Source organism: Canis lupus, chromosome 12, assembly GCF_003254725.2.
Source record: "Canis lupus dingo isolate Sandy chromosome 12, ASM325472v2, whole genome shotgun sequence".
In the NCBI taxonomy this organism is placed as follows: Eukaryota; Metazoa; Chordata; class Mammalia; order Carnivora; family Canidae; genus Canis; species Canis lupus.
Window position 1 is genome coordinate 5,517,333 of NC_064254.1, and position 25,210 is coordinate 5,542,542.

The following is a 25,210-nucleotide window of genomic DNA, read 5'->3' on the forward strand; positions in this document are numbered from 1 at the left end:
CTGATGCTGTGGCTCAGACGGGTCAAGGGGAGCACCCGGGGACTGTGTAGCGGGGAGGAGAGAGGCCCCTGCAGTGGCCCACCTGGCTGTGTCTCCTGCTCTTGTGGTTTGCAGGTGGCTGCGTGCAGGGGGGCCGGGAGACACGTGAACCGGGGGAGGGAGGGTTTCATTCCCACGCAACTCTATTCCCTGGCGTGCAAGGGGGACTTGAACATAACAATAAATTGTTCCAACCGAAAGCCTGTATTTAGAGCCCAAATGCCCTGATGTTAGCGTTATGTTACTGTCAGAGGTTATCGATAAAACCCCCTGGATACTTTCCTTCATTTTGCTTATTTCCCTTTTCCCCTTTACAAGGTAATTAGGAGAATTGTTCTTGCATTAGCCCCAGGCTTGCCAGATAAAATACAGGGCAACTTGTTCGATTTGAATTTCAGAGGAATCATTACTCAGTAAGAGTATGGCCCCAGCATGGCTATTATTTGTTGTCTATCTGACATTCACAGTTAACTAGGCCACCCATATTTTTATTTGCTAAATTTAGCAACTCTAATTATCTCCTTTCTCCTTATAATGCTTTTTTTTTTAAAGCCAATACTAGTAGATCGTTTTTTGATGTGCCAGTCACTGTACTCTGAAATTGGATGTCTCAGGCTGCGAAGGCCAAGGGCAGACCGCTCTGGTCTTCCAAACAAGCATATCTGAATGACCTCTCCAGCCCAACCCTCCCTGATAACTCAGCTAACACCCCGGAACTCAACCAGGTCTTGGCTGACCCCATTATCTCTGACTCCCTCACTTAGCCTCCTGACTTCTCAGGGTCAGAAATGAGGTTAATTTTGTCCTGAGGTTACTTACCCACCTTTTCAAAGCCTTTCAGAGCAGCAGGGTCTCCCATGCATCTCAGCGCTCTTGAAAGCCTCAGCGGGGTGAGTTAAGGGAACCCCGCCCTCACACAGTAGTGTCCCTGCCACCCTATATTCTTACTGGCACTAAAATCCCGTAATGAGTAAGGTCTGTGAACAACCTGAGGGCAGAGGTTGTGCCTTTTGCATTTGTGTATTCCACAGAGCTGGGTCAGATCTGGCACGTAGTAAATGCTCAATAAATATTGGTTGAGTAAATGAAGTACTGAATGAGACAGTACCCGGAGGCACTAAAACAGGGGTTCTGGGAGCTGGATCCTGTCCTGGTTCTGTCTGTAGGGGGCCGCGGGACCTTGAACAAGGCGTCTGCCCATTCTGAGCCCCTGCTTCCTCGTCTATGAAGTGATGTGCTGCCCTCTTCTGCCCTCCTCAGATCATTACAGGGAGCCTTCAAGGTTGGGGAGTGGAAAGGTGGTTGGGAAAGAATCTGTACACCAGAGGGCCGCCTTCCCCAGGAAGCCACTGGAAGAATTCATGCATTCCTTGAGCAAGGGGAGAGGAGGTCTTCGATGCCTTTCAGCAGAGACCATATTCTCTGGACCAAAACCCAGACACTGTATCCTGTCCATTTTTACCCTGGTTCTGAGTGAGAGTTTGGGCACCAAAATTAGGGACTTACTAAAACAGATGATGTAGAATCAAGACTGGCCCAGATATTCTTGGACTGTCATCTTGGCAGGCACAGAGTTGTAGAATGTCAGGTCCAGAGGCAAGTCTCATGTCCCTGAGGTCCTCAGCCTGCGGGGAGTTAGACTAAAACCCAGGTCTCTTGATGCTCAGGGCACTCCACGACTGTCTTACCAAGTTGGAGCCCAAGGATGGGACCCCTGGGTAGCAGCTGGAGAGGGACCCCCAGCTGGGGACAGGGAGGCTGACCCTCACAGCCTTGCAGGCACCAGACTGGCCTAGATGTGGCAGGTGCCCTCACACCCTGCCACCATTGTGAATAATCCAGATTAGACCTTTGTGCAAGGCAATGTCTTTATTTGCTTAAATAACACAGTACAAAAATGAGACTCAGATGCCAGCATCAGGAACTCATACCAAATACTCCTACAACTGAAAGAACATCATCCCAAATAAGAAATTATGTACAGAAGGTTCCTGACCTTCATTACAGAACTGATTCTGCCCCTTTACATTTAGGGGTTGTGTTGTTGACACTAAAATAAATCCATAAATAGCTCATCTCTCCCCAACTTCTTAGGATCGGCAATAAAACAAGATGACTTCAGAATATGCTTTGTTGAACTTCCTAAAACTTTGCCTCCGGTTTGAGGCCAGTCCTGTCTAAGTGCCCAAGGCCTCACAGCCCTTGGTTTTACTCCCTCTCCAGTCCTACCCTACAGTGATCACCATGGGTTCAACACGACAATGCAGTGTCCACTATAAGGGTAATAAGAATGAGTCTAGATTTTAACACTATCTCCCCCATGGTCATGTGTTCCGGGCAATGTCCAATGGCTATGTTTATAGCCCTGTTGGGCATGCAGGGACATGTGCAAATTGCCCATCTGAGCCAAGCTGTTCAAACTATTCAGCTTTGTAGAAGGCAGAGCCTCTAACAGCCTACACCTCACCTTTGTGCAAAAACAAAAGGGAGTCCCTTTCTCAAGACTTTTCTGCCATGAGGCAGAAAACTATTATCATAAATCTATAAATCTACAATGTCTAGGAAGTGAATAGCATTTCCTGGGGTATGGTACTCTTGAGCAGTGCACACCCATGCAACCATCCCTGGCAATCCATCTTAAAGCCCTTCCCTATTTCCTGAAAACTACCCAGTTGTATCTGTAATAAGAATAACAACATACATGAACATAGCACCATGTAATTTTCAGAACTCTCCATATTCATTTTCTCACTGACTCTTGACAAACCCTCATGAGATGGGAGAAGTGCAAGACATCAGCTTCACTTCTCTGGACATAGAATTATAGTATTACAGCACTGGAAGGATTCTGAGAGACCGAGGATCCCCAATTCACAGGTCTTCTCTATCTGAGGCCTGTAGACTTCCTGAGAGGTGTCTGCACATCCATGTGGATATTGGTAATCACTGTTGGTCAACTGAATAAATTGCTTGTTGCACATGGATGCACATCTAGCTAAATGCATGTGGGTATTCTGGTGGGAGATTAAACAAAAATTTAGATAGAAAACTAAGGCTCACTTGAAATTGACATCTAGAAAATGCCAGCCAGCTTTTCACATGATAGTAGGTATTGTTTTAGCCCCTAAGGGTCAAGAAAATACATGATAGTAAAAAATAAGGGTACCTAAGTCCATACTAGGGTTGGCCCCAGAATGTGAAGGCCTTGACCCCAGCCCCCAATTTGGAGATAGAACTACCGGTTGCACAATCCCAGTTGAGGACCACGGCCTTCCAAGGAATGCCTGGTAGAAGCATCTGGATCTCAGGAGCTCTCATACTCATTTGTCTGATCATTCATTCATTCAGTGAAGACTTAAGGACTGCCTCCAACTCAGTGGGGTGTATTTAGCCACTGAGTGAAAGCCTGACTCCCCCACCCCCACCCCATTTAGGGAGACTTCAGCATGATAGAGTCCAAAGAGGTCTGATGGGTCACATAGTTTTTGCCCAGAATCCAAGGTGTGGAGAAGGTGACAAGTCCAGGATCTTGCAGCAAGTTTGGGGCAGGTCAGGAGGTGGAGCTCTGGTCTCCTAACTCCCAGTACAATGCTTTTCTTTCCCCGACATGGCCTCTGCCTCCTGCTAAGTGGAAGAGGGCTTTGTGTATCTCAGTCTCAGTAAGCCCACAAGGGCACATGGACACAGATGGCCATCCATACTTGTCTTCGTTCATGCCTGTGAAGCACTGGATTGGGATATTATGAAGCATCTTCAGAGGGACCGGCTAAAGCTTACAGTTGCTCAGGTAGTTCAAGGAAACTTGAGTTAAAAGTATAGCTTTTAATCTGGACTTCCGGTTTCAGGACTTGTGATATTCTGAGAGGAGAAAAAAGAACATAGGTTTTAGCCATAGCTCAGTTACTCATGTGTCCCACTGTAATAGCAACAGACAATAGACTTCTAATTAACATATTAACACACCACACTAGCTGTCACCTCTGGGTCTTTACTCAGACAGCAGCTCTTGCCTTATAGTGCCCTCCTGGCCTTTTCTCCCCATCAACAGCCTCCCCACCCTCAAAGGCCAAAACCTATGCTTGCCACCTCCTGGAAGGCCTCCCAGATCAATGGTTTCACTGGCCTCAGTTACCACTAATTTGGCATTTTACTGAAACTTAATTTTGTCATCAGGAAACATTCTGTCTTTCCATATAACAGAACCATACAGAGGCCCTCCAGCATCTCACACAGCTGGGCCCAGTGGAGGCTCTCAATACTTATTGGTTGAATGAATGAAAGAGTGAGTGAATGAATGGTTAGTAAAACCAAAAGCTGGAGCTAGGGCTACTGAGGAAGTCAGAGCTGTTGTTTCTATAATATCTTTCACAAAGAACTCAGATGACTCCATAAGTTTTTATCTAACCCATCCTAGAGGGCAAATTATCCATAATATCCCCCATATCTGGGCAAAGATAATGAGGCTGAGGAAAGAGACATCGAAGGTCATAAGGAGTTCCCACCAGGAAAACAAGTCAACATAAAGCAGACCATTTGAATGACAAGCAACGAGTATTATGAGATCAGAGCTTTCTTGAGAAACTTATCATATGACTTTGAAAGGTAATTCCAGGAAAGACTGGGTGTTTCCATAATGGTGACATCATTGTACTAAAGATCTAAGGACCGTTTGGATGTAGAAGTCCTGTTTGGCCAATGCCAACAGACAGAATCCTTCCTCCCTTTATTTCTTTTTAAGATTTATTTATTTATTTGTTCATGAGAGACACACACACACACAGAGAGGCAGAGACAGAGGCAGAGGGAGAAGCAGGCTCCATGCAGGGAGCCCGGCGTCAGACTGGATCCCGGGTCTCCAGGATCAGGCCCTGGGCTGCAGGGGGCGCTAAACCGCTGCGCTACCAGGGCTGCCCTCTTTTTTTTTTTTTTTTTTTTTTAAGATTTTATTTATTTATTTATTTATTTATTTATTTATTTATTTATTTATTTATTTATGAGAGAGAGAGAGAGCATGAGCAGGAGGAGGGATAAGCAGACTCCCTGTTGAGCGGGGAGCCTGACAGGGGGCTCAATCCCAGGACCCTAGGATTTTGGCCTGAGCCAAAGGCAGACGCTTAACCAACTGAGCCACCGAGGCACCCTGGGGAACACTTCCTTCCTGTAATGTCACCCCTTCATTCAGTAGATTTTGCACTAAAGATCTAGGTCAAAAGGCCTATAGGCAGGTTATCTTAAGTGATTTTGAAAAAAGTGGGGAACACTGTTTATCAGAGTCCACCAGACAACATGAAAACTCAGACTTTAAAAAAATCAGTGAGGAGTATTATTTCTAAAGGAACCGCCTCAGAGCCTTAGGGGCAGGGGCGAGGTTATTAGGAAAAACACGAAACCAATCAGAAGAGTGAGCTCGATGATAGGGAGAAGCTACTTTTAATCAATCAACCAAGACAAGGTCAGTGAAGGATCACTGCCCCCTAGAAGCCTTCCAAATCCAACAGCCATGGATCCTCCTTATCTACCTCAACCACTTACTTCACTTGATATGGAATCTTACTCTGCTTTGTCATTCGAATTTTATGACAGTCTTGAATTTGGGAAGCCAAACAGCACAACCCATAAAATAATAAGAAGGGCAAGCTAAGGTAGCACCGGGTCCAATATTGCACATCCAAATCAAAAAGTATGGAAATGCACATACAATTAGGGGCTGGAGCCAAATAAAGAAGATTCTAATGATCAAATAAAGTAAAGCCAGTGAGGGTTTGGGGGAAAAAAATAGATCACGTGGGTTAGAATCATCTCACAAGGCCTTAGCAAGAAGGTGGCATTTGAGCTAGACCCCAAAAGTCAAGAACTCAGCAGAGGAGGGGAGAGGACAGTATACCAATCCTGTTGGGATCTTGAGCTGGGTGTCGCTTGTTCTTACCTGCTGGGCCTCCCGACAGGGGAAATGGGAGTAGCTGTGTTGGCTGTAGCGCAGGCCCATGAGGCTGAGGACGGCGTGGCTGTTGTTGCCAGCAAATTTGTTAGGCAAGCCAAAGGCAAAGTGGTAGGGTCCCTTAATTAGCTTCCTGTCCAACTCCGTAGAGTGGGCCTGCTGACTGTGTAGGGTGGCTGCCAGTTTCCTGAGGGAGGAGTCTGAGAGCCTGTATAAAAACCTCTTAAAGCTGGGGTGTCGCTTGATCTGGAAGCAGAGATGAAGACAGGCCATCAGTGCCGCTGGCGAGTAGCCCCCTCCCACCAGCTGCCCCTGGCCCCAACTGCGTGCACCCAGGCTGGACACCTTCCTGCCCCTTGGATGAGCTCCCGTGTTAAATGCTTCCACCACCCCCAGCCTCTCAGAATCTGTTCCGCAAGATTCAACTCCAAGCAGCGGAACAACATGGGGGGGGGGGGGAGGGGGGGAGAACGTGCAGGTCTTTGTATAACAGATGCTTAAGTAGCATTTACTAGCTGTGTGACTTCTCTGAGCCTCAGTTCAGTTGTGGGTAAAATGGCAGTAATAATACCCCCACCCACACTCAGTGTTGTTCGGGGAAGGGAATTAAGTGAGATGGTTTATGTAAAATGTTTCATGCAGAGTAGATGTTGGATGGATTTAAGTTCCCACTCTAAGTCGCTTCCTCTTAATACCTAAATGTCCTAGGTTGGGTTCCCCCAGAGACAAGGGCTTAAGTGCAGTTGGTTTATGTGGTCAGTGATGCTGCAAAACACCAACAGAGGATGAGGATCCAGGACAAAGATGGGAAGGAGGTCCACAGAGGTTAGCTACTGAGCCTGGTCCTCGCTGGCCACTCCAGGAGTCAACATAGAGCACATTCCTCAGAGTTATCCCCTCAAGGGGCAAGGGAGCTAAAGTATGTATACACCAGCTCCCAGAAGCCATGGGCTGCTCCTCAGAAGGTGGGGGGTGATCATTCTGGCTTACTGTGTGGATGGTAAAATGATTCTAGGGGCCAGTCCTCAGGCAAAAGGATGCAGGTGCTGGCAGTGGGGAGCTGGGCCAGTGAGCACTGTGATGGTAAGGTGAGGCACTCACAGTGTCCCTATGCTCATGACTCATCTGTGACCTGGGCTCATATCTATTGTTTCATATGTGATCTGTGTTTGTTTCTCCAAGTAGACTGTGAGATTTTCAACAAGAGAACTTTCTGTTATTGGCTCTTTGGCAGGAGAGGCAAAATCTAAAAGCTTGAGACAACTGCTGATCATAAAGATGCTGAAATGTGTGCCAACAGAGAGTGAAAAGAAAGCTAGTAGAGGACAAGATCAATGGGACTGGCAGGCCCAAGGAAAGAGGCTTCAAGGGAGGTGTGAACATGAGTTGAACTTCAAGGGGGATTTGGATCGGGGAGGTCCCGGAGGGCGGGGTGAGCTGCATAGACATTATATTAAGCTAACATTTATCTCATCTGCTATGTGACTGGCATTTTCTATATATGCACTAAACTTTGTCAAGTAGGTATATACCCCCCATTTTGCAAAAGAGAAAACCAAGACTCAGAGAGTTTAAGGGACATGCCCAAGGTCACCTGGATGTAGAGATGGGGATTGAATTCAGGCCTGAGTTGTGGGTTGATGAGGCCTCCGGGGCCAGCCTTGGGGGTACTGAGTAGTCCTTACCTGCTCCCCTAACTGGCCATCCACTTCCTGGAGAAGGTCCGCCAGCCTCTGAATGATCATCTCCTCTACAGAAAATAAAGAACGATTCAGAGGCCATTGACAAGTTCTGCAACAACACACCCTCCCACTACAGACGGTATTTTGTCTCTAAAACACAGTACACAGATGAGTTTTGAAGGGCAAAGAAAAATCTTCTCCAAAACTAGGGCTGGAGCATGAGAGCTTTATTTGAGTTTGTTTATAGGAATTGAAAAGACTTTGGCCAGTCGAGCCTCACCTCAGCTCCATTTTTACAAATGTGGAAACTGAGATCACCCAATGTCTCCTATCCAGGCTATAGAGTAGCATGGTCACGAATGGGAGTTGAGACCAGGAGCAGCTAATTAGAAAGCAGGGAGGGGGAGACGCCACAGCCATGGATGTAACAAGATCGCGTCCACCAGGCGGGGCTGTAAATGGCCACATGCGTTTGTCTGATCCTACCAAGACCCAATGGCAAATATTCTGAATATTTGCAGACCTTTCATCATCAACAGTTGGCAGCTTGAAATCAGCCATGGTGGAGACACTTACACCACGGAAATCTGCAAAAGCTACATATCGGGGCTCCCCCACCACACCCACCCTCATTCTGTTTGCCAGAACACCACTGGTTATGAGACCCAGAGCAAGCCGGGAATTTTATATGAAACATTCGAGCAAACCAGTGGAGCAGGGTGGGTGAATTTACATCCCACAGAAAGACAGGTGTTCTCACCTGCAACTCGGCCCCAGGAGCCCCAGTTGAAAGGCCAAGGCTGCCTCCTCCCCAGCCTGCTAGAGTCTCCTGGGGTGTTTGTCAGTAGCCCTCCCAGACCCTACTCGAAGTCACCCTCTGAGGCCCATGCAAACAGAAACCCCACAGCAGCCGCCCCGGGAGAGAGTAGGGTGGTACTAACTAGATTCGAACACTTCATCTGGCTGTGGTCCCTCCTCTGGCTTATGGCCTCTGGTCTGGGAGGGTGCATCTGAGGGCCTAACAGGTGCCCCTTCGGTGGGCAAGGACTCCCGGAACTCGACGCCGTCCAGATCTGAGGGCAGAAAGGAGATGGTGTGAGCATGTTTTGCACCTGTCTCAAATCCACAAGCATATCCAGGTCCAGGTTCTGACAAGAAGCTGTCCAAAGGCACTGGCCCCAGAGGGGTCCTGCTTCCCTGGGTTCCTCAGGGAGCCCCCAGACCTCCAGCGCCCACCTCAAAGGCATTCACAGAGCCTTCTCTACCCCCTCCAGAAATATTCTTATTTTCTGCCACCAGCCCCCTCTGCCTCCCTCCTCACAATGCAGGAGGAAACAGAGCAGGCCTGTCCACAGATCCCACCAGATGAGCCCACATCCCCTTTGCTCTGTGAGGCTTTGCCAAGTCACTTCCCCTGTGTGAACCTCACTTTCTCCATCTGTCAAATGGAAATACCAAGACTGACTTCACCGGTTGTAAGTGGCTTAAGTGAGATAACATGTGGGACAGTAGCATGTAGTGGGCCCTCCATACATGTCAAGGGAATCACTGTATACCTCATGCTTCGGAGGAGTAAAAAAGCAGAGGCCCTGGCCATATCCTACTTCATCACACCCAGGTCTCTGTGGTTTTCTATTAGCTTTCGGGTGAGTCAGATGCACCCAGCTGATGAACCCATGCACTGCTCTCCGACTGCATTTGATTTTAAGTATTTGTGTGTTTGTGGGTGGGGGAAGGGAAGGCTGGCATCGTGGGTGGTGGGTCCAGCTGGCAATCAGCACCCCCTCTCTCGACAGCCCTCCCACACCTCCCCACCTCATTGGAGCAGAGAGCCAGAGAGTGGAATCAAGCTTGAAGCAGAGGTCACACAGCTGGCCTAGCCTGCTCTGAAGGAAGCCCGGGGCCAGAGGCAGCCTCTGTTGCCATGGTGATGCTGGGGCTGCTCACCAAGGCTGCTGGAGGTGGAGGGCTGATGGCCTCCCACACACAGGGGCAGAAAGCTGGGCCTCCTGTGCGGCCGGGACTCTGGGCTGGTGGCACCTGCAGCCCCAGCTCTCTTCTGGTCCTTGGAGCCATGTTTCTTATGTGAAAAGGCTTTTCTGAAGCTGCTCTTTTTCTCATGGGATTTCCTTCTGTAGGGTAGGGACAGGTTTTCTACAGCCACCTCTGGTTCCTGGACTTGAAGCTGCTGTGGGGGAGATGAGGGAAACTGAGTCAGGGCCCCCGACCTTGAGGAGATTGCAAGCAAGCTGGGGAAAGAGACCAGCCCCCCCTGAAACACACGGAGACCCCGTGTAGACCAGAGGGTGCGGGTGCAGCCTGGCCAGCGCGAGTGTGGCCTGAAGCCATGGGGGTCGGGGAAGCTGGCTTCGGGAAGGCCGAAGGCTTGGAGGTGGGCTCTGGAAAGATGGAGAATTGGGGGAGGGGCAGCGAAGTTATTATGGCAGGCAGGGGTGGGGGTGTCCCCAGCAAGGGTTGGGAACGTCGGCCTCACCTTCACTCCCCACTGCTCCTCTGCATCCGGGAGTAGGGCAATGATCTCCTGGATGAATTCTTCTAAAAAAGAACAAAACGGTGGCTTGCACTCGAGGGTAGAGAAAAGCTTATCTATGGTCTGTCCTCACTTCCTAAGGCCCAAGTGGCTCCCTGGGTGAATCTGACCGGTCTCCAGGCTGCTCATGAGCTTGCCCTTGTCCGGTGTCCCAGGCTGGGCCCTGAGGACACCGGTAGATTCCTCAGAAGTGGCCTGAGCAGAGCTGGTGCCCTGGGAATATGTTCATTTCTTCGTTGGTCAGTGAGCGCCTATAGGTGCCACGTTACATGGTGAGCCCCTGCCTCCAGGAGAAGGTGCCTCGAGGCCATTTGGAAAGGCCTGGTCCCCTCGCCCAGCACCGCCCTCCTCTTCTACTTAGAACAGGGGCCTTCTCAATTCCCCTTCAAGGCACATTTTCTGTGAAGAGCAAACAAGCAGGAGGGGTGTGTGGGGGAAGGGGATCTTTAAACGGTCTCCAGACGCACAGAACTGACAGTGATCGTACGACCCCATCCTTGGCCCTGCCGATGGCAAGGAAACAGTAAGCATGCTGGCAGCCGGCCACCTGTTGAACTCTCCCCCAGAGCCCCTGCCTCTGTCCTACCCTCTGGACCTCTGCTGAGGCCCTGTCCTCAAGCTGGGCTCCATGGCCACACCAATAACAACAACAAAGGGCAGCTAACATTAATTAGCTCTCGGTAGCTTATTAACTATGCTGAGTGCCCCGGACGCCACACTGCCCCTGCCTGCTGTGCTCGGAGGAAGTCAAGGCCCCGTCACTGTCTCTCTCTGGGTCCGTTTCTCTTCTACATGTAGAAGGGTCGGATCAGATAATTTCCAACAGGCCTCTAAGAAGAGGAGAGGGTACTAACTGAATTCCAAGGCTGTGTTGGTCTGCACGTCCTCTTCTGGTTCCTGACCTCCTGCTTGGGAGGAAAGCTGGAAGGGACTTGGACCCCCACTGTCTGTGGATGCGGCCTCTTGTATGTTATGTTCCTCCAAGCCTGAGAAGCAAGAAGAAAGGGTGGGTGTGTTTCATCAATGTGAAGGTGTTGACTCACATGCAGAAGTTAGCAGAGGTTCCAAAGTTCACTCTGTGGCTAGAATGTGCAAAGGTCTTGATGCAGCAGAGGTGAGCGGTGGGTCAGGGTCAAGGCTCCCGTGCACGGGCCCAGACCTGCCTCCCTTATCCCGCTGTACTTCCTAACAACCAGTTTTCCTGGGCTCTGCCCTCCTCTCCTCCCTCCCCTGATAACCTCATCCCTCCTCCAGCATCTTGGCTTGGAGAAGAAAGGCCTGATTCCGTGGTGTGAATTATCCCAGCAGGGCCAGAAACCCCCTGCATGAGGCCACCTGCCCCTGTGACCTGAAATTCTGCCACTGGGGCTCATATTTGGTGTGAAGCATTGCCCCTCCTTTTTAAAATCTAAATTCCCCCAGCCAGGCCAAGCGGCTGGGCTAGGCTCTTCTTCCCCACCACCCAGGATGATCCTTTCTCTCTGGCTCAGTTTCCAACACTGGTGGGCCATGTGACCCTGAAACACATTGTTTTACCTCCTCAGGCCTCAGTTCCCTCATCTATAAAATGGGGATAACAATATGGCTATGAACACTGATCGAGTATAGACACGCAGTACGGAAGTGTCTTATTTTATAGGTGAGGAGCCTGAGGCAGGCACAGGGATGGCGAATGATGTAGAAAGCGTAGCTCAGAGTTCAGGTGCCCTGCTTCCCAGGCCGTGGTTCCTTCCTGCACATGCTACCCCCTGCCAGGGTAGAGAAGCTGGATGATGGAGAGATGTGAATGGCTAAGGGATCCCTCAACAGTGTCTGCTGTGGGCTTAGCTGGATTGCCTGGGCAGTGAGGTCTCGCGTGTGGAGGTGATCTTTCTCCTCCCACTGCCCTCCCCACACTGCTTGGAGCAGAACAAAAGTCAGAACTGGGATGGCAGCCCTTCAAACGGCCAATTCCAGCCCTGGAGAAGGTTCCAGAACTGGAAGCAGCTGCAGTGTTGCTATGGTGACTCTGAGTCTGCTCACCAGGGCTGCTAGAGGTGGAGGGCTGATGGCCCCCCACACACAGGGGCAGAAAGCTGGGCCTCTTGAGTGGCCGGGACTCTGGGCTGGAAACCTCTCCAGGCCCCGCTCTCTTAGGCTCCTCCGAGCTATGTTTCTTGTGAGAAAAGGCTCTCTTGAAGTTAGACTTTTTCTCTTGGGATTTCTTCCTGACAGCTGGCGCTGGGTTCTGCGACACCAACACCAGCTGAGGAGCTTGAAGCTGCTGTGGGAGAGATGAGGGAAACTGAGTCAGGCCCTGACCTTGAGGAGAGGGAAAGCTCCTCGAGAAGCAACCAAAGAGCAGCCAGGTGCTTCGGGGTGGCCCCAGGTAAGGGAGGTGAGAGAGCCCAGAGCCGGGGAGCACTGAAGCCTGGAAGGGCAGACAGGGTTTGAGCATGGAGGAGGAGGAGGAGAGGGGAGTAGGGACAGGAGGAGGGGGGAGGGGGAGTAGGGACAGGAGGAGGAGGGTTGAGGTCAAGCCGATGGGGGTTTACACAGGCCCTTTGCTCCTTACCTCTTCCTCCCACTGGTCTCCCACTCTTTGGAGAAATTCCACTATCATCTTGATGATTGTATCCTCTGGAAGAAAGTGAATGCACCCAGTTAGTCTTTCCATGTGCATAGAGACCCCTTTCTAATGACTGTCTTGGACTTCTGGGATCAACTTAGTCCTGTATTAAGAGACAGAGCTTTAAAAAAAACGAGAGAGAGAGACAGAGCTCTTAAAACAGGTCCATGGCCCACGGACATGGGGAAAAGCACCGTGTCCCAGGAGCTAATCCTTCTAGAGAGACTCTGGAGAGCCACAGGAAAGGGCAGTAGGCCAAAGCATGCAATTTTAGGCAGGCAATCTCAGGTCAAGCTTCAACCTGTACCCCCTATTTCCTTTGGCCTTTACAGATTTGTAAGTACCTGCTTTGGGTTTGGCAAGCTGTATGACCTTGAGTAAATCTCTTAACCTCTCTGGGCCTTCATCTCTCTGTGAAGTGTGAATCGTAATCCCGGTCCCAATTCCCTCAGTTGGCTATCAGGCCATTAAGGAACTGTGCTTGGAAATAATTTAGGAGCCTAATACCAATCTTCCCACCTGCAAAGTTCCAGTGGGGAAAATTGTGGAGGCTCAGCCTAATTAAAGTAGAGAACGGAGAGACTCCAGCAGATGTAACACAGACAGCCTGACAGGTGGACACCTCTAGCACACCAAGTCTTTACGGAGAAACCACAAACAACATAAATGGTTTTCATTGATACCCTCATCAACCGACCCAAAGACGGTATGCTCAGAGTAGCTTCTGCTAGCTGTCACCTGACCGGTTTACATGAAAGAAGGTGTAAACAAGACTCCCCCAGCCCCGGGCTGTCTGCACATTTTGACTCAGTCAACCAGCCAATTTCCTCTCATGTGAAAAAGCCAATTCGAGGGGCACCTGGGTAGCTCAGTGGTTGAGCGTCTGCCTTTGGCTCAGGTCCTGGGATCGAGTGCCACATCAGGCTCCCCATGGGGAGCCTGCTTCTCCCTCTGCCTATGTCTCTGCCTCTCTCTGTGTCTCTCATGAATAGATAAATAAAATCTTAAAAAAACAAAAACAAAACAATTTACGTGTAAAATAAACAGCCTGCAGAATAGCCAACTAGATGCCTTTTAGTTATTGTTTGACAGATGCAGAGATGTTTTATATCTTTTAAAATGTGCCCATTCATTATAGGGAATTAGATTCATAGAGCATTCACTATTGATTTTATTAAGGGCAATAACAGTATTGTGGTTGTGCATGAGACTGTACTCATTTCTTGGAGAGACGTGCTTAAGTATTTAAGGATGAAGGATCATTTTACTGAAAATGGCTCAGCAACAAACACACACACACATTTATGAAGCAAATGGTGGCCTACATCAACAATTGTGAATATATGAGTATCTGTAGAACTCTTCCACTCTTCCATATATTTAACAATGTATATACAATCTATACTCTTCTATTCCACACTCCTTCTCTAAATTGAAAAAGACTTAAAAAAGTCTCATGCTCATTAACACATAAGGCAGGAACATTTGCCAGTGGCCGTTCTAATTCCTGAGACTCCCTTCTGTGAAACTCTAAAATAAGTAAATGTGACCAGAAGCCCCAGAAGGAACAAGATCTGTACATGATCTTGAGAGGACCATCCAAGGTCCAAGCAGTCATCCAGAACAATGCATTATAATCATTTGGTATCGGCCACCCCCACTGCAGAGAAAGAGGACACTGTAGATTCTGACTCACTGTCAGTGTTTTTGAGGTCTTCTCCCCACCGGTGACCTGTGGCTTGAGGAGAAATTTCTGCTGCTCCAGGAACCCCATCCTCAATGCACAAGGACTGGGGAAGATCAGAACCTTCCCCACCTGGAAGAAAGATGGAAATAAGTGTATGGGTTGAGGGGAGATCAGGGGGTGTCAGGGACGTTCTTCTGACTTTGCTCACGAACACAATAAAATGACAGAATTTGCAGAGAGACAGACACTGATGTAGCCAGCTCCAGGCTTAACCAAAAACAAAAAATGAGAAACCTGCCAAGGTTTCCATTTCAACCCAGGCATTCCTTCTCCTTATGAAAAACATGGTGAGTTTGGGGTCATCTGGGTAGCTCAGTCAGTTGAGTGTCTGACTCTTGGTTTGGGCTCACGTCATGATTGGAATCAGGTCATGATCTCAGGGTCCTGGGATCATGGGATCGAGCCCTGTGTCAGGCTGCACGCTCAGTGCGAAGTCTGCTTGAGATTCTCTCTCTCTCTCTCTCTTCTTCTGCCCCTCCCTTCACTCATGTATGCTCTCTAAATAAACAAATAAATAAATAAAATCTCAAAAAAAACCCAAAAACCCCATGGTGAGTTTTGAGTGCTCTACCTCCAGGTGCCTATAGTGTATTCAACTCCAGACATAAGAGTCAGAAAAGAAAGGCACCTTGGGGACCAGCTTCCTTGTTTTAGAAATGAGGAATCAAAGGTCCCAGAGAAGGGCCGTAACTTGCCCAAGGTCACAGAGCAAGTTTATTCCTGACACAGCCAAGTGTGGGACTGGCACTGGGCAGCTGGCTCTTTCCACGTCTCTGGCCGCACCCATGGTCCACACAGATGGATCGATGTCTGGGGCAGGGCTCCCCTCCTCACCGCTCTCCCTGCCTTCCCGTTTCTCCCTGGTCTTTGCTCCTTCAACTAGAGTACTTAACAACAACAGCCACCATGTGCGGACCATGGGCCAGCTCCGGGCCACAGCTATCCCAGCGGAGAGCAACTATTACCCCCATTTTATGGATGAAAAGAAAACAGTGGTGGAAATGGGCCTTGACCGCAGGCTTTCTGCCATGGTGCTGTTCTGCCTAGAAGACATTTCACAGTGGAGCTGTGCCTGATGGTCGCCCCACCTTCCACGTCCCTTCTGTTGAGAGGTTTGAAGAGCCCGCTTAGAGGACCATAGCCCTTGAGGGTGGGGCAGGGGGTTACCAGGCACGGTCTGCTCACCCTTGGGTGCTGGGCCCCGGTCAGCCTCCTTGGAGCATGGGGTAGCAGCCAGGTTGGGCAGCCCTGTCTCTTGGCCTTCGGCCTCATGATCTTGGGCCCCCTTGGTTTCTTCAGCAGCATGTTTCTTGTGACTGTGTTTCTTGCGGCTGGCCTTCTTGTCGTGGGCTTTCTTCCTGGGAGCTGTGTCCCCTGGTGCTTCCGGGGTTTCTGCAGACTTGGGGAGGCCTTCTTTCCCCTTTGCCTTCCGGCTGGCCTTGTCTTTGGGCTCCTCAGGGCCTGTCCTCAGAAAGAAGTTTATGATGGTCTTCAGCCACCCCTGCTGGCCCCGCTTCTGGGTCTTGTCCTTCTTGGTGTCCTGCGGAGGCCTCTGGTCACTGGAGAGAAACTTCTTGGTCTCCTCCAGGCTCAGGACACCATGGCCATGAGCTGGGCTCTGGGGACATCTGGTCCCATCACTGGCCGTCTGGTGAAGCACCCTCTTGGAGGGGGGAGTGGACATGGGCAGGGAATGGCCCTTGCAGTTCCATGACTCTGAGTCCTTCTTGGGGCTGTGTGACCTCTCCAGAGACCTGGCTCTCCTCCCCGACGGAGGCTTCTTGGGTCCCCGTGGATGATCCATTGCACTACAAACAAAACAAACAGCTCCCTTACAGGATACCTCCCAGAGATGTACAGGTGGGCTAACATGCCGACCCATGCTCCGACCCACCCTGCCCATTCGTGTGAGTGACCATCAACCCCCAATGCTATTGTCTCATTTAAATTCCTCAACCATCTGGGAGGAAGGGCTATCTTTGTCCTCATGTTCCAGAGGAGGGAACTAAACCATAGGAGGTCATGCCCCAGATGTCACAGCCGGTCTGCAACTACCCCAGGGCCTCCAGAAGGACACGGCCTTGCCAGCAACTTGCTTTTAGCCCTTGAGACTGCTTGTGGACTTCTCACTGCCAGAACTGGAGGATGATTAATTCACATTTCCCCCAAACCTCCGAGTTTGTGGTATTTTGTTATAGCAGCAATAGGAATCTAATATAACGAGCCAGGGGCCACGTCCTGCCCCTTGGGACTTTGGGCAGCTCATGTACCACAGTCCTCATCTGAAATATGCCTGAGACCTGCCTGTCTGTCTCACAAGACAGCTCGGTAAATGGCAACTCTGCTCCTCCAATTGCTTGGGCCAAAAGTTTGAAGTCATCCTGACTCCTGGCTTCCTCTTGCTCCCCACATCTAATCTGATGTGGTTTAATCCCACATCAGCAAAGACTGTTGGTTCCATAAAGCACATCTGGACCCCCACCCGTCTCCTCTCCTCCTCCACCACCCCATGGGTAAGCTAGGCCCAGCTCTGCTCACTGGGGCTATTGCAATCGCCTCCCAACTGGTCTCCCTGCTTCTTCCCTCAGCAGCCACGTGTTTCATTGTTATTGTCTGAATCTCTCTTCCTTCCCTCTGTTTTGCCAGGTCCTGTATCCTGACTGCCTAGCATTCGGTAAGCACTCATTCAACAAATGAATAAATGTACAACACAAACATTTAGGAGACTGTGCAATACATAGGTATCTTTGGCTGCGTAGTTAACATACAGGACACATATTTGGACCAGTCCCATCTTAGAGCAGCTGGAGCCCTTCCTTTCTCCATCCAGAAGGAAGTAGCTGCCCACAGAAAAGATGATAGAAAGAATCATCTCCTCCTGGGCACCATTTTAATCAGGCCAGACTATGAGCAGTGCACCTAATTTGTGTGTCTTTAATCCGAAAATCCTGTAGCTTCCCAATTCTTCCAAAGCTGTTCAGAAACCCTTTGCCCTTTGGGGGAAGCTAAAATAAAATATGGTCTTGAATCCCAAATCTGAGCCCCTGGAGATTCCTATGTAGTTTAGATACACAGACTGCCTATGCTACTTTGTAATTACAGCTTTATCATGCATTTACTAAGTATTATTTAGCATATTCCTTATTCAAGAATTACCTGTTTACATCATGTCTCCTGCATTTACCAACTAATTCATTAAAGTGTGCCCCATCACATGTCCAGCTTAGAGGCACAAAAAACAACCTATAATTGCAATTTCAGATGTGTGGGGATCCATGTGAATATGAGGAAAATACATAAAGAGAGAGAAGACAGGCATGGGGAAATACAGAGAGATTTGGAGGTGACCGTAGCATTCAGGATATCTTCCCTGCTTCATGCACAGGTCTGGGGAGGAGGGACTTCTAAGGGTGGCCAGAGGCCAGCAGGAACCAGCAGCATTGCTGGGGATCCACATGGACAACCTTGCAGGAAATGATAAAACGGGCTGGGGAGGAAGCTGGCAATTTGGAAGTCTTTATTTGGTGTTTAATGTTCCTTAAACGGAACTTCTGAGTTATATGAAAACTTTAGCTCTCCGTGCCTGTACCTTATGTGGAAATTAAGTAATGTTCTCAAAAGCCTCAGAGGTCGCCTTCTGGTCATGCTTTTGAAATGTGGTATGGGGTGGGATGAGCAGAGGAAATCATAGAAGAAAATATTTTCTTTCTTTTCATTTATGCCTTTCAATTAAGCATCCACTAAATACCAGGAATTATGCTTGGTGCTAGGGATATATTGTACAAGATGCAGGTGGTACCCTCGGAGGGAATGCTCTGGTCTTCTTCAAATGGGCACCACATAAGTGGTGGTGACAGTAATGCTCTATTCCCCTGAGAGCCGCTCTCTCTTTAGTAGCACATGGTCTTAAGAGAAGATAAATTTAGGTTGAAGGTTTATTTAACTTAAGATCCAAGCAAGCTGAGCCAGAGATATTTACTGAATGGTGTCAGGGTTCTCTCTGCTTCTTCCATATATTCCTGTGGTCAGGGCACATTGGATGGGGCTGGCCGAGAAGCAGTTCGCTAATAAAACCACCGAACCACCGAACCAGCGAACCACCGTAACACAACAGAACACCCTTGTTCAGGAGCGGGGAGGGGGCTTAACACAGAGAGAGGGTGGGAGCATCCTTCCCAGCTAATGGGGAAAGAGGCGCAGTAATCCGTTTAAAAGCTGTCATTGCCATGGGAACGGTTTCCACCATCGGGGATGGTCGGATGGTCGCAGTGTCCTCCTCCTGCATTCAGGGGACACGCCGAGATTCCTAATCACAGCATCGGTACAATTCCACTGGGCGATGGTTTCCTTCTTGATGTTTTCTCAAGAAAACTGCCTCGATTTGGCCACCCTCTCTCCAAAGCAGCAATGCCCTGGGCCCAGAGGGAGGCGATGGAGCAGCTTAGAGCAGCACCTGAGGCTGGGAGAGGCCTTTCTGAGTGTTTACCCAGAGAAGAGTGACTCCAGTATCTCCTGAGGCCTCCCAATTCCAAATCCAGGGACCTCATCCTTCCCTAAGGTGCTACAGCATTTGATACGCTCTTCCCTCTCTAGGCGGCCGTGACCCAGCTCAGTCCACCCTCCTCCTACCTCTCAGACCTCTCCTCCTCTTTCACACTCTAAAGATCGGCCAATGCCAGCCCCAGGAGTTGAGACGGTGTGGCTGGCCAAGGAGGCCAAGTCCACCCATCCCCCAGGGAGACACCCCAGAAGAGCCCCCCTTTGGCCAAAGTGTCCTCAGACTTTTAAAATCTCTCAGCCCTAAGAGGACTGTGTTTTCACACACACTCCACATTCTACATGTGCTGGAATTAAATCTTTCCAGACATTCTGATTGTAAAATTCTGCCTATCTAGAATTCATCAAAGCAAGATGTTCTCTTTCCTTCCTCTTTTTTCCACGTTTCATGCCCCTGCTCTGCCTGGGGGTCCACCCACGTTCAGCCTCCGGGGGAATTCCACTCTGTCCCGGAGGTGTGTCCAGACCAGTAACCCCAACACTGCAGCCAACCCCTACTGTACAGAAACCCAGCTATTCTTGTAAACCGGTTTATGACCTTGGCAGAAAAGGGACTTCGGAACAAAGTCCGAGCCTACTCAGAAACTCCCAAGCGATGTGCAAATCACAGGACTTCTGATAAGACGTGATACAGGCCAGTGACGTGTTACAAACAACCGCCACCCACCAGAGAAAGCCCACAGAGCTGACCTTGACTTACCAGGGAGCAGGAAGTTTGCCAAGTTCTGAGCGTGCTGCTCTTCTTGTTGCGCTGTCTAAATGCTGCGCTGACCTCATCTCTATACCATTCTCTAATGTAGTCCTCTGGCTCCATTTCTCTGTAACCGCTCTGGCCCAGTTCACAGAGATACTCTGGGGCTGCCTTTATCCACCCCTGTGCTTTGCACAATAGATATTCTTTTTTTTAAGATTTTATTTCTTTATTCATGAGAGACAACAGAGAGAGAGAAAGAGAGAGGCAGAGACACAGGCAGAGGGAGAAGCAGGCTCCATGCAGAGAGCCCGATGTGGGACTCGATCCCGGGACTCCAGGATCACGCCCTGGGCCGCAGGGGCGCCAAACCGCCGAGCCACCCGGGCTGCCCTGCACAATAGATATTCAACAAACAGCTGGCTACTCCGAGGGAGTGTGTACGGCACCCACATCGGGGCCCCGCGTCAACACCCACAGACGCTCATTGTCATGGTCTGAATGTTAGTGTCCCTCTGCTGCAAGTTCATATATTAAATCCTCACACCCAATGAGATGGCATTAGGAGGTGATTAGGTCATGAGAGCAAAGCCCTCCTGAAAGAAACAGGCTCCCTGGCCCCTCCTACCATGTAAGGGAACCACGAAGCCCCCACAAGACACCAAATCTGGGGCACCTTGTTCTTGGACCTCCAGCATATCAGAACCGTAAGAAGTAAAGGTTTGTGGTTGAAGCCACCAAGTCCATGGGCCAGAATGGGCTAACACGTTCATGTGTCACAGAAACACACTCTAATGCACATAAATCTATGTGGATTTATGACACCGTGTTATTTTTCTTAAACCAAAGGCAAGGGAATAATGAATTAAGTGTATTCGCCGCCACACTACCACCACCACCACCCCCAAGTTAGGAGAGAGGACCTGAACCTGCCTGGTTCCCAACTGTATCCACACTGCCTGGGCGGGGCTCTCAGGTTTGCAGAACAAATAAGCAATACACAGATATGCACAAATTCAACCAGTCACCTGTACGCAGCCACAGAGTGTCCAGAATGCCCTTTGAAACTGGCCCAGCTTCAAAGCCACAGCCTTATGAATCCTACAGGCTGGTGGTGGGAAATTGAGTCTCTGAACAGTTGAGACTCACCTGGGCTCCCACAGCCAGGAAGCATAGAGTTGGGGCTTGAGTCCACCTCCTCGAATTCTAAATCCTTTGTTCTCTCTCTGACACCAGGTGGCCTTCCATAAACATAAACACACACCAGGACTTAGTGGTGAGCAAAGCTGCTATTCCACACTCATGCACATAACCACATCTATACACATGCACACTGTGACCTGTACACATGGAGTCACAGATGCACAGGTGCTTGGTATAGATGCCCATGCCCCAGAGGCAAGACTGTCAACACCAGGCAGGGCTCACAGACCCACAGACTAGAAACCACTCAATAGGCTGGAGGGTCAAGGGCCTCACTTTGAGGTCACACTTGCTTCTCACTGGCAGAGGCAGCCCCTTGGACACTCCAAACTCCTGGAGTGAGAGCCATGCCTGTCCCCAGGTTCAAAGCCTTCTATCTGGGCTCCCACAATGATGTGGGTCCCATTTGAAGCTCACATGCCACCCCCCACAACTTGCAGTATAGTGAGGAGTTTCTTTGGGGAAGGCCCTCCACCTCCACTGACCAGACTCAAGGGGATGGCGAAGCTGTCATTTTCTCTTTCAACACTAGACCCGTCCTCTTCCCACGCACACCTCTCAGGTGTTAGATGGTAAAAATCCAAGGTATTACTTCTCCTTTCTGGAATTCCTAATAGGTTCTAGGAGCCAGAAGTCACCTGAAAAGGATCTAGCCCTACCTCTTGGATAGGACTCCTTTATGCCACATTCCTGGCAGGTAGGCTTGCTAACCATGTTGAAACACGTCCTGCAGTGGGAACTCACCACCCTTCCACTGTCAGCCAGTCCGTAGTTTAAGAAAGTCCTCCTTAGACTGAGCTGAAGTCACCAGCAACAGCCCAGCCCAGTCCATCACTCTCTGTCCAGTCCATCACTCCAATCATTCCAGCCTCAAATCGCATGGTTTCTAGACCTGTCACCCTCCTGGGCATCCTTCCCTCGGTATTCACCTACTGGTCCTTGTCCACTTCAAAATGGACAGAAGCTCCAGCCAGGGCCCAAGCCCAACCACAGCAGAGCCTGATCAGATCTTTGCGTGAAGCCTCAGGTCACAGGGGCATTTGAGCAGCCACATGGCACCATTCGGGGTGCCAGCTCAGTGTAAAGGGGTGGAGGAGTGGACTTTGACCATCTGCCTATTCTTTATTGCCACCACCAAACACACTTATACCTGGTGCCTATTTTCCAAAAGGCTGTGTGCTTGCATCTCTTGAGGATCCTTTAAAACTCAAAGGAAAGAGCTACCTAATGGCGGAACTTCAGGCACTAGGATAGAGCAGTGGGGCAGACTTGGGGCAGGGGAAGTGCAATCATCATTCCCAAAGCTGAAAAACTCCTAAGATAACCACCACTCCCCTCCATCCAACACTAGACTGTGCTCTGCTGATGCCCCATTCCATCCTCACCCCATCATGTCCTCTATCAAAGACCACAGGCAATGCAATGTTATAATCTGCCATCAAATCCCTGTCAGAGCAGCAGGCCACCAGAACTCTACATCTCTTCCTAGCCTTGGACTAACTTCCAAGAACTTTAAAAGGATAGACATTGAATCAAGCCATATCATAATAACAATACCTCCTGTATGTGAGGTCTCTTTACTATATACCTTCACATAAAGTCCATGACTTGACCTCTACTATGTTCAATGGGGAAATGAGCAGGAGAGGTAGGTAATGCTGCTCCCATTCTATAGATGAGGAAACAGAGGCCCAAAATAAGGAACTTGCTCCCCCAGGCTTGCTGGGCTATAAGAGGCAAGACTAGGACTTGAATTCAGAGCTTGTAAGCCCGAGTTAATTCAGAGCTCTTTGAGCGGCACTGCCCAAGATTACTTCACTGACATCTGCCCTTTCTAGAGGTGAGGAAACTGAGGCCTAGGGAGAGCCCAACAATCCAGAAGCAGAATTGGGGTTCAACTCAGAGTCTGAGTCCTGGGTCTGCACCTACTTTCAGGACCCCAAGATACCCAACTGCTACTCCAGCCCCCAAGAAGAGAGTATCGTTCAACTAACCTCAGACCACAGAAGTTACTGCTGCCACAGGACACCCTTGGCCAGGACCTCCAGACCACAGACCAGGAGCTCTGTGTCGGGTACCCCTGCAGTATCTGGGTACAACTCGCTGTCGGCTGGAAGTTGCACCGAGGGGTAGTCCCCCTAGCTCGCCCAGGGAGAAGATACTACTATTGTTGCTGCCAATTTCCAGTGTCTCAGAAGATGCTTTGGTCATGGTCATTTATATCCTAACTCCCGGGAGCTGAGCTCATGGGCAGCCAATCCAGAGAGCCAAGTGTCAACCTTTGCGGGTTATGGCCTCACCCTGTCCTATCACAGCACTGCTTCCTGCTCCTCCAGCGATAGGAGGCTTACCTCAGCTACCTGGGGGAAAAAAACAAACCAGTTTCATTCAACAACTTCCCTATTACATCCAAACATCAGCAAGAAACCAACGCCAGAAAACAACCTGAGACCTGGCTGGAGGAAAGCTGGTCCGTGAAAGAGAAAACCAGCCAAGAGGGAAAGATCTAAAAAGAAAGGTCACTGAATGCAACATATATACTGGTTGAGTTGGGGGGCAAACTCAGAAGGAGGAGTGATAAGGCGCCTGTTTTCCAAATCCCGCTACCCCTGGATTAGGGTCTCCGTGAATTTCAACAACATTCTAAAAGGTCTTAAAAATTCACATTTTCACTTTCTGTAATGCCTGGATGTTTTTAGAGAGTTTATACATGTTTATAATCCAAAAGAGAAGAACTATTTTTATTTAAACACAAGCAAAAATTGTCAGAAATCCAGTCTTGGTTAACTTGACATGGGAGGTATTGCAAAGTAAATATTGAAAGCATCACGCTTTGGAGGCACCCAGACCTGGAACCATATGCCAGCAGGGGACACAATGTGTCTGAGTTTGTTTTTCATTCAAAAACTAAGTAGTCTCCAAAGAGGGTGAGCATAAGGCCAGGTGTGATAATGTTCCTAACGAAAAGAGGAAAATCTACTGAGTGCCAAGCCCTTTTCTCAGTACTTTGTTTTCTTTTTTATTTTATTTTAATTTAATTTAATTTAATTTTATTTTATTTTAATTAATTAATTTATTTGAATGAGTGGAGGGAGAAGGCTACAGACAGTGCACATGAGCTGGGTGCGAGGGGGTGAGAGAGGGGCAGAAAGAGAGGGAGAAGCAGACTCCCCGCTGAGCAGGGAGCCCACAACGCAGGATTCGATCCCAGGACCCCAGGATCATGAGCTGAGCTGAAGGCAGTTGCTTACGTGACTGAGCCACCTAGATGCCCCTCCATCCTTCCTGTGTATTGAGAGTGCTTCGCACCTAGTAAGTGTTCAATAAAGGGCCAGTGTTTTGCTGTGTTTTCTTAGCCATGTAATCTGGGCCCCCTGTGCATCTATGTGCTCTTTCTTATTCGGAGGTGAATAAGCCCCACCCAGCCCTCACGGCTTCACAGTGTAGCTGGAAGAGAGAAGAATCATACAAACAGGTGGTAGGGTATGGGGAGTATTGTTTTACGGGTACAGGGTATCAGCTTGGAGACATGAAAGAGATCTAGAGATGGATGGTAGGCTGGTTGTCCAGCAAAGTGGATGTACTTAGTGCCACTGGACTGTAGATTTTTAAAATGGTTAAAACGGTAAATTTTGTGTTACATACATTTTACCACAATTGAAAAAGAAAAAGCAGATGGAAGAGCAGGGGCAGAGCCAAGGAGGAGTGGTGTCCAAGCCCACCCTGTGACACAGTAAGTCCACTCGCAAGTACATCCAATCCCAGGTTCTCATAGGAGGGAAAGCCATCCTGGGGCCATTATGGCATTTGACACCTTCTGTAGTCAGCCAGAGGGGACCCTCGCCCTGGCTCTGGTGCCCGGGGCCAGCTGCAGGATGTGTGAGGCTTAAGCCAAATGAGAACCAAGGGCCCCTTGTTCAAAAAGTGCTAAGTAGGGGCACCTGGGTGGCTCAGTCGATTAAAGGCTGACTCTTGGTTTTGGCTCAGGTCATGATCTCAGTCAGGGTCATGGGATCGAACTCCACCCACATCAAGCCCCGCATTCCACTTGCTGGTTGGTGGGGAGTCTGCTTGTCCTTCTCCCTCTTCCCCTCCCCTCTACTTGTGCTCACCCTGTCTCTCTCCAAAGTAAATAAATAGAATCTTAAAAAAAAAAAAAAAAGGTTGGTAATTATTTCAAGACAGAGACAGCAG

General features: G+C 49.4%; 1 protein-coding gene across 4 annotated transcripts; it reads right to left on the bottom strand.

The window, feature by feature from the left end:
- Positions 1-1,889: 1,889 nt before the first annotated feature.
- Positions 1,890-23,195, bottom strand: BNIP5 (BCL2 interacting protein 5). 4 transcript variants are annotated; one of them, XM_035698071.2, is made up of 12 exons: positions 23,011-23,195; positions 15,751-16,373; positions 14,515-14,634; positions 12,765-12,829; positions 12,233-12,473; positions 11,065-11,196; positions 10,154-10,212; positions 9,607-9,844; positions 8,601-8,732; positions 7,663-7,727; positions 5,966-6,223; positions 1,890-3,897 (listed from the first exon to the last, which is right to left on the bottom strand). In XM_035698071.2, the coding sequence occupies exons 2-12, from the start codon at positions 16,367-16,369 to the stop codon at positions 3,862-3,864; spliced, it is 1,965 nt and encodes a 654-aa protein (XP_035553964.2). In that variant the 5' UTR covers positions 16,370-16,373; positions 23,011-23,195; the 3' UTR covers positions 1,890-3,861. The 4 variants fall into 4 exon arrangements, with proteins under 4 accessions (XP_035553964.2, XP_035553963.2, XP_035553962.2 ...); XM_035698070.2 differs by having other exon boundaries at positions 9,607-9,847; XM_035698069.2 differs by having other exon boundaries at positions 10,154-10,215.
- Between the last annotated feature and the right edge of the window lie 2,015 nt (positions 23,196-25,210).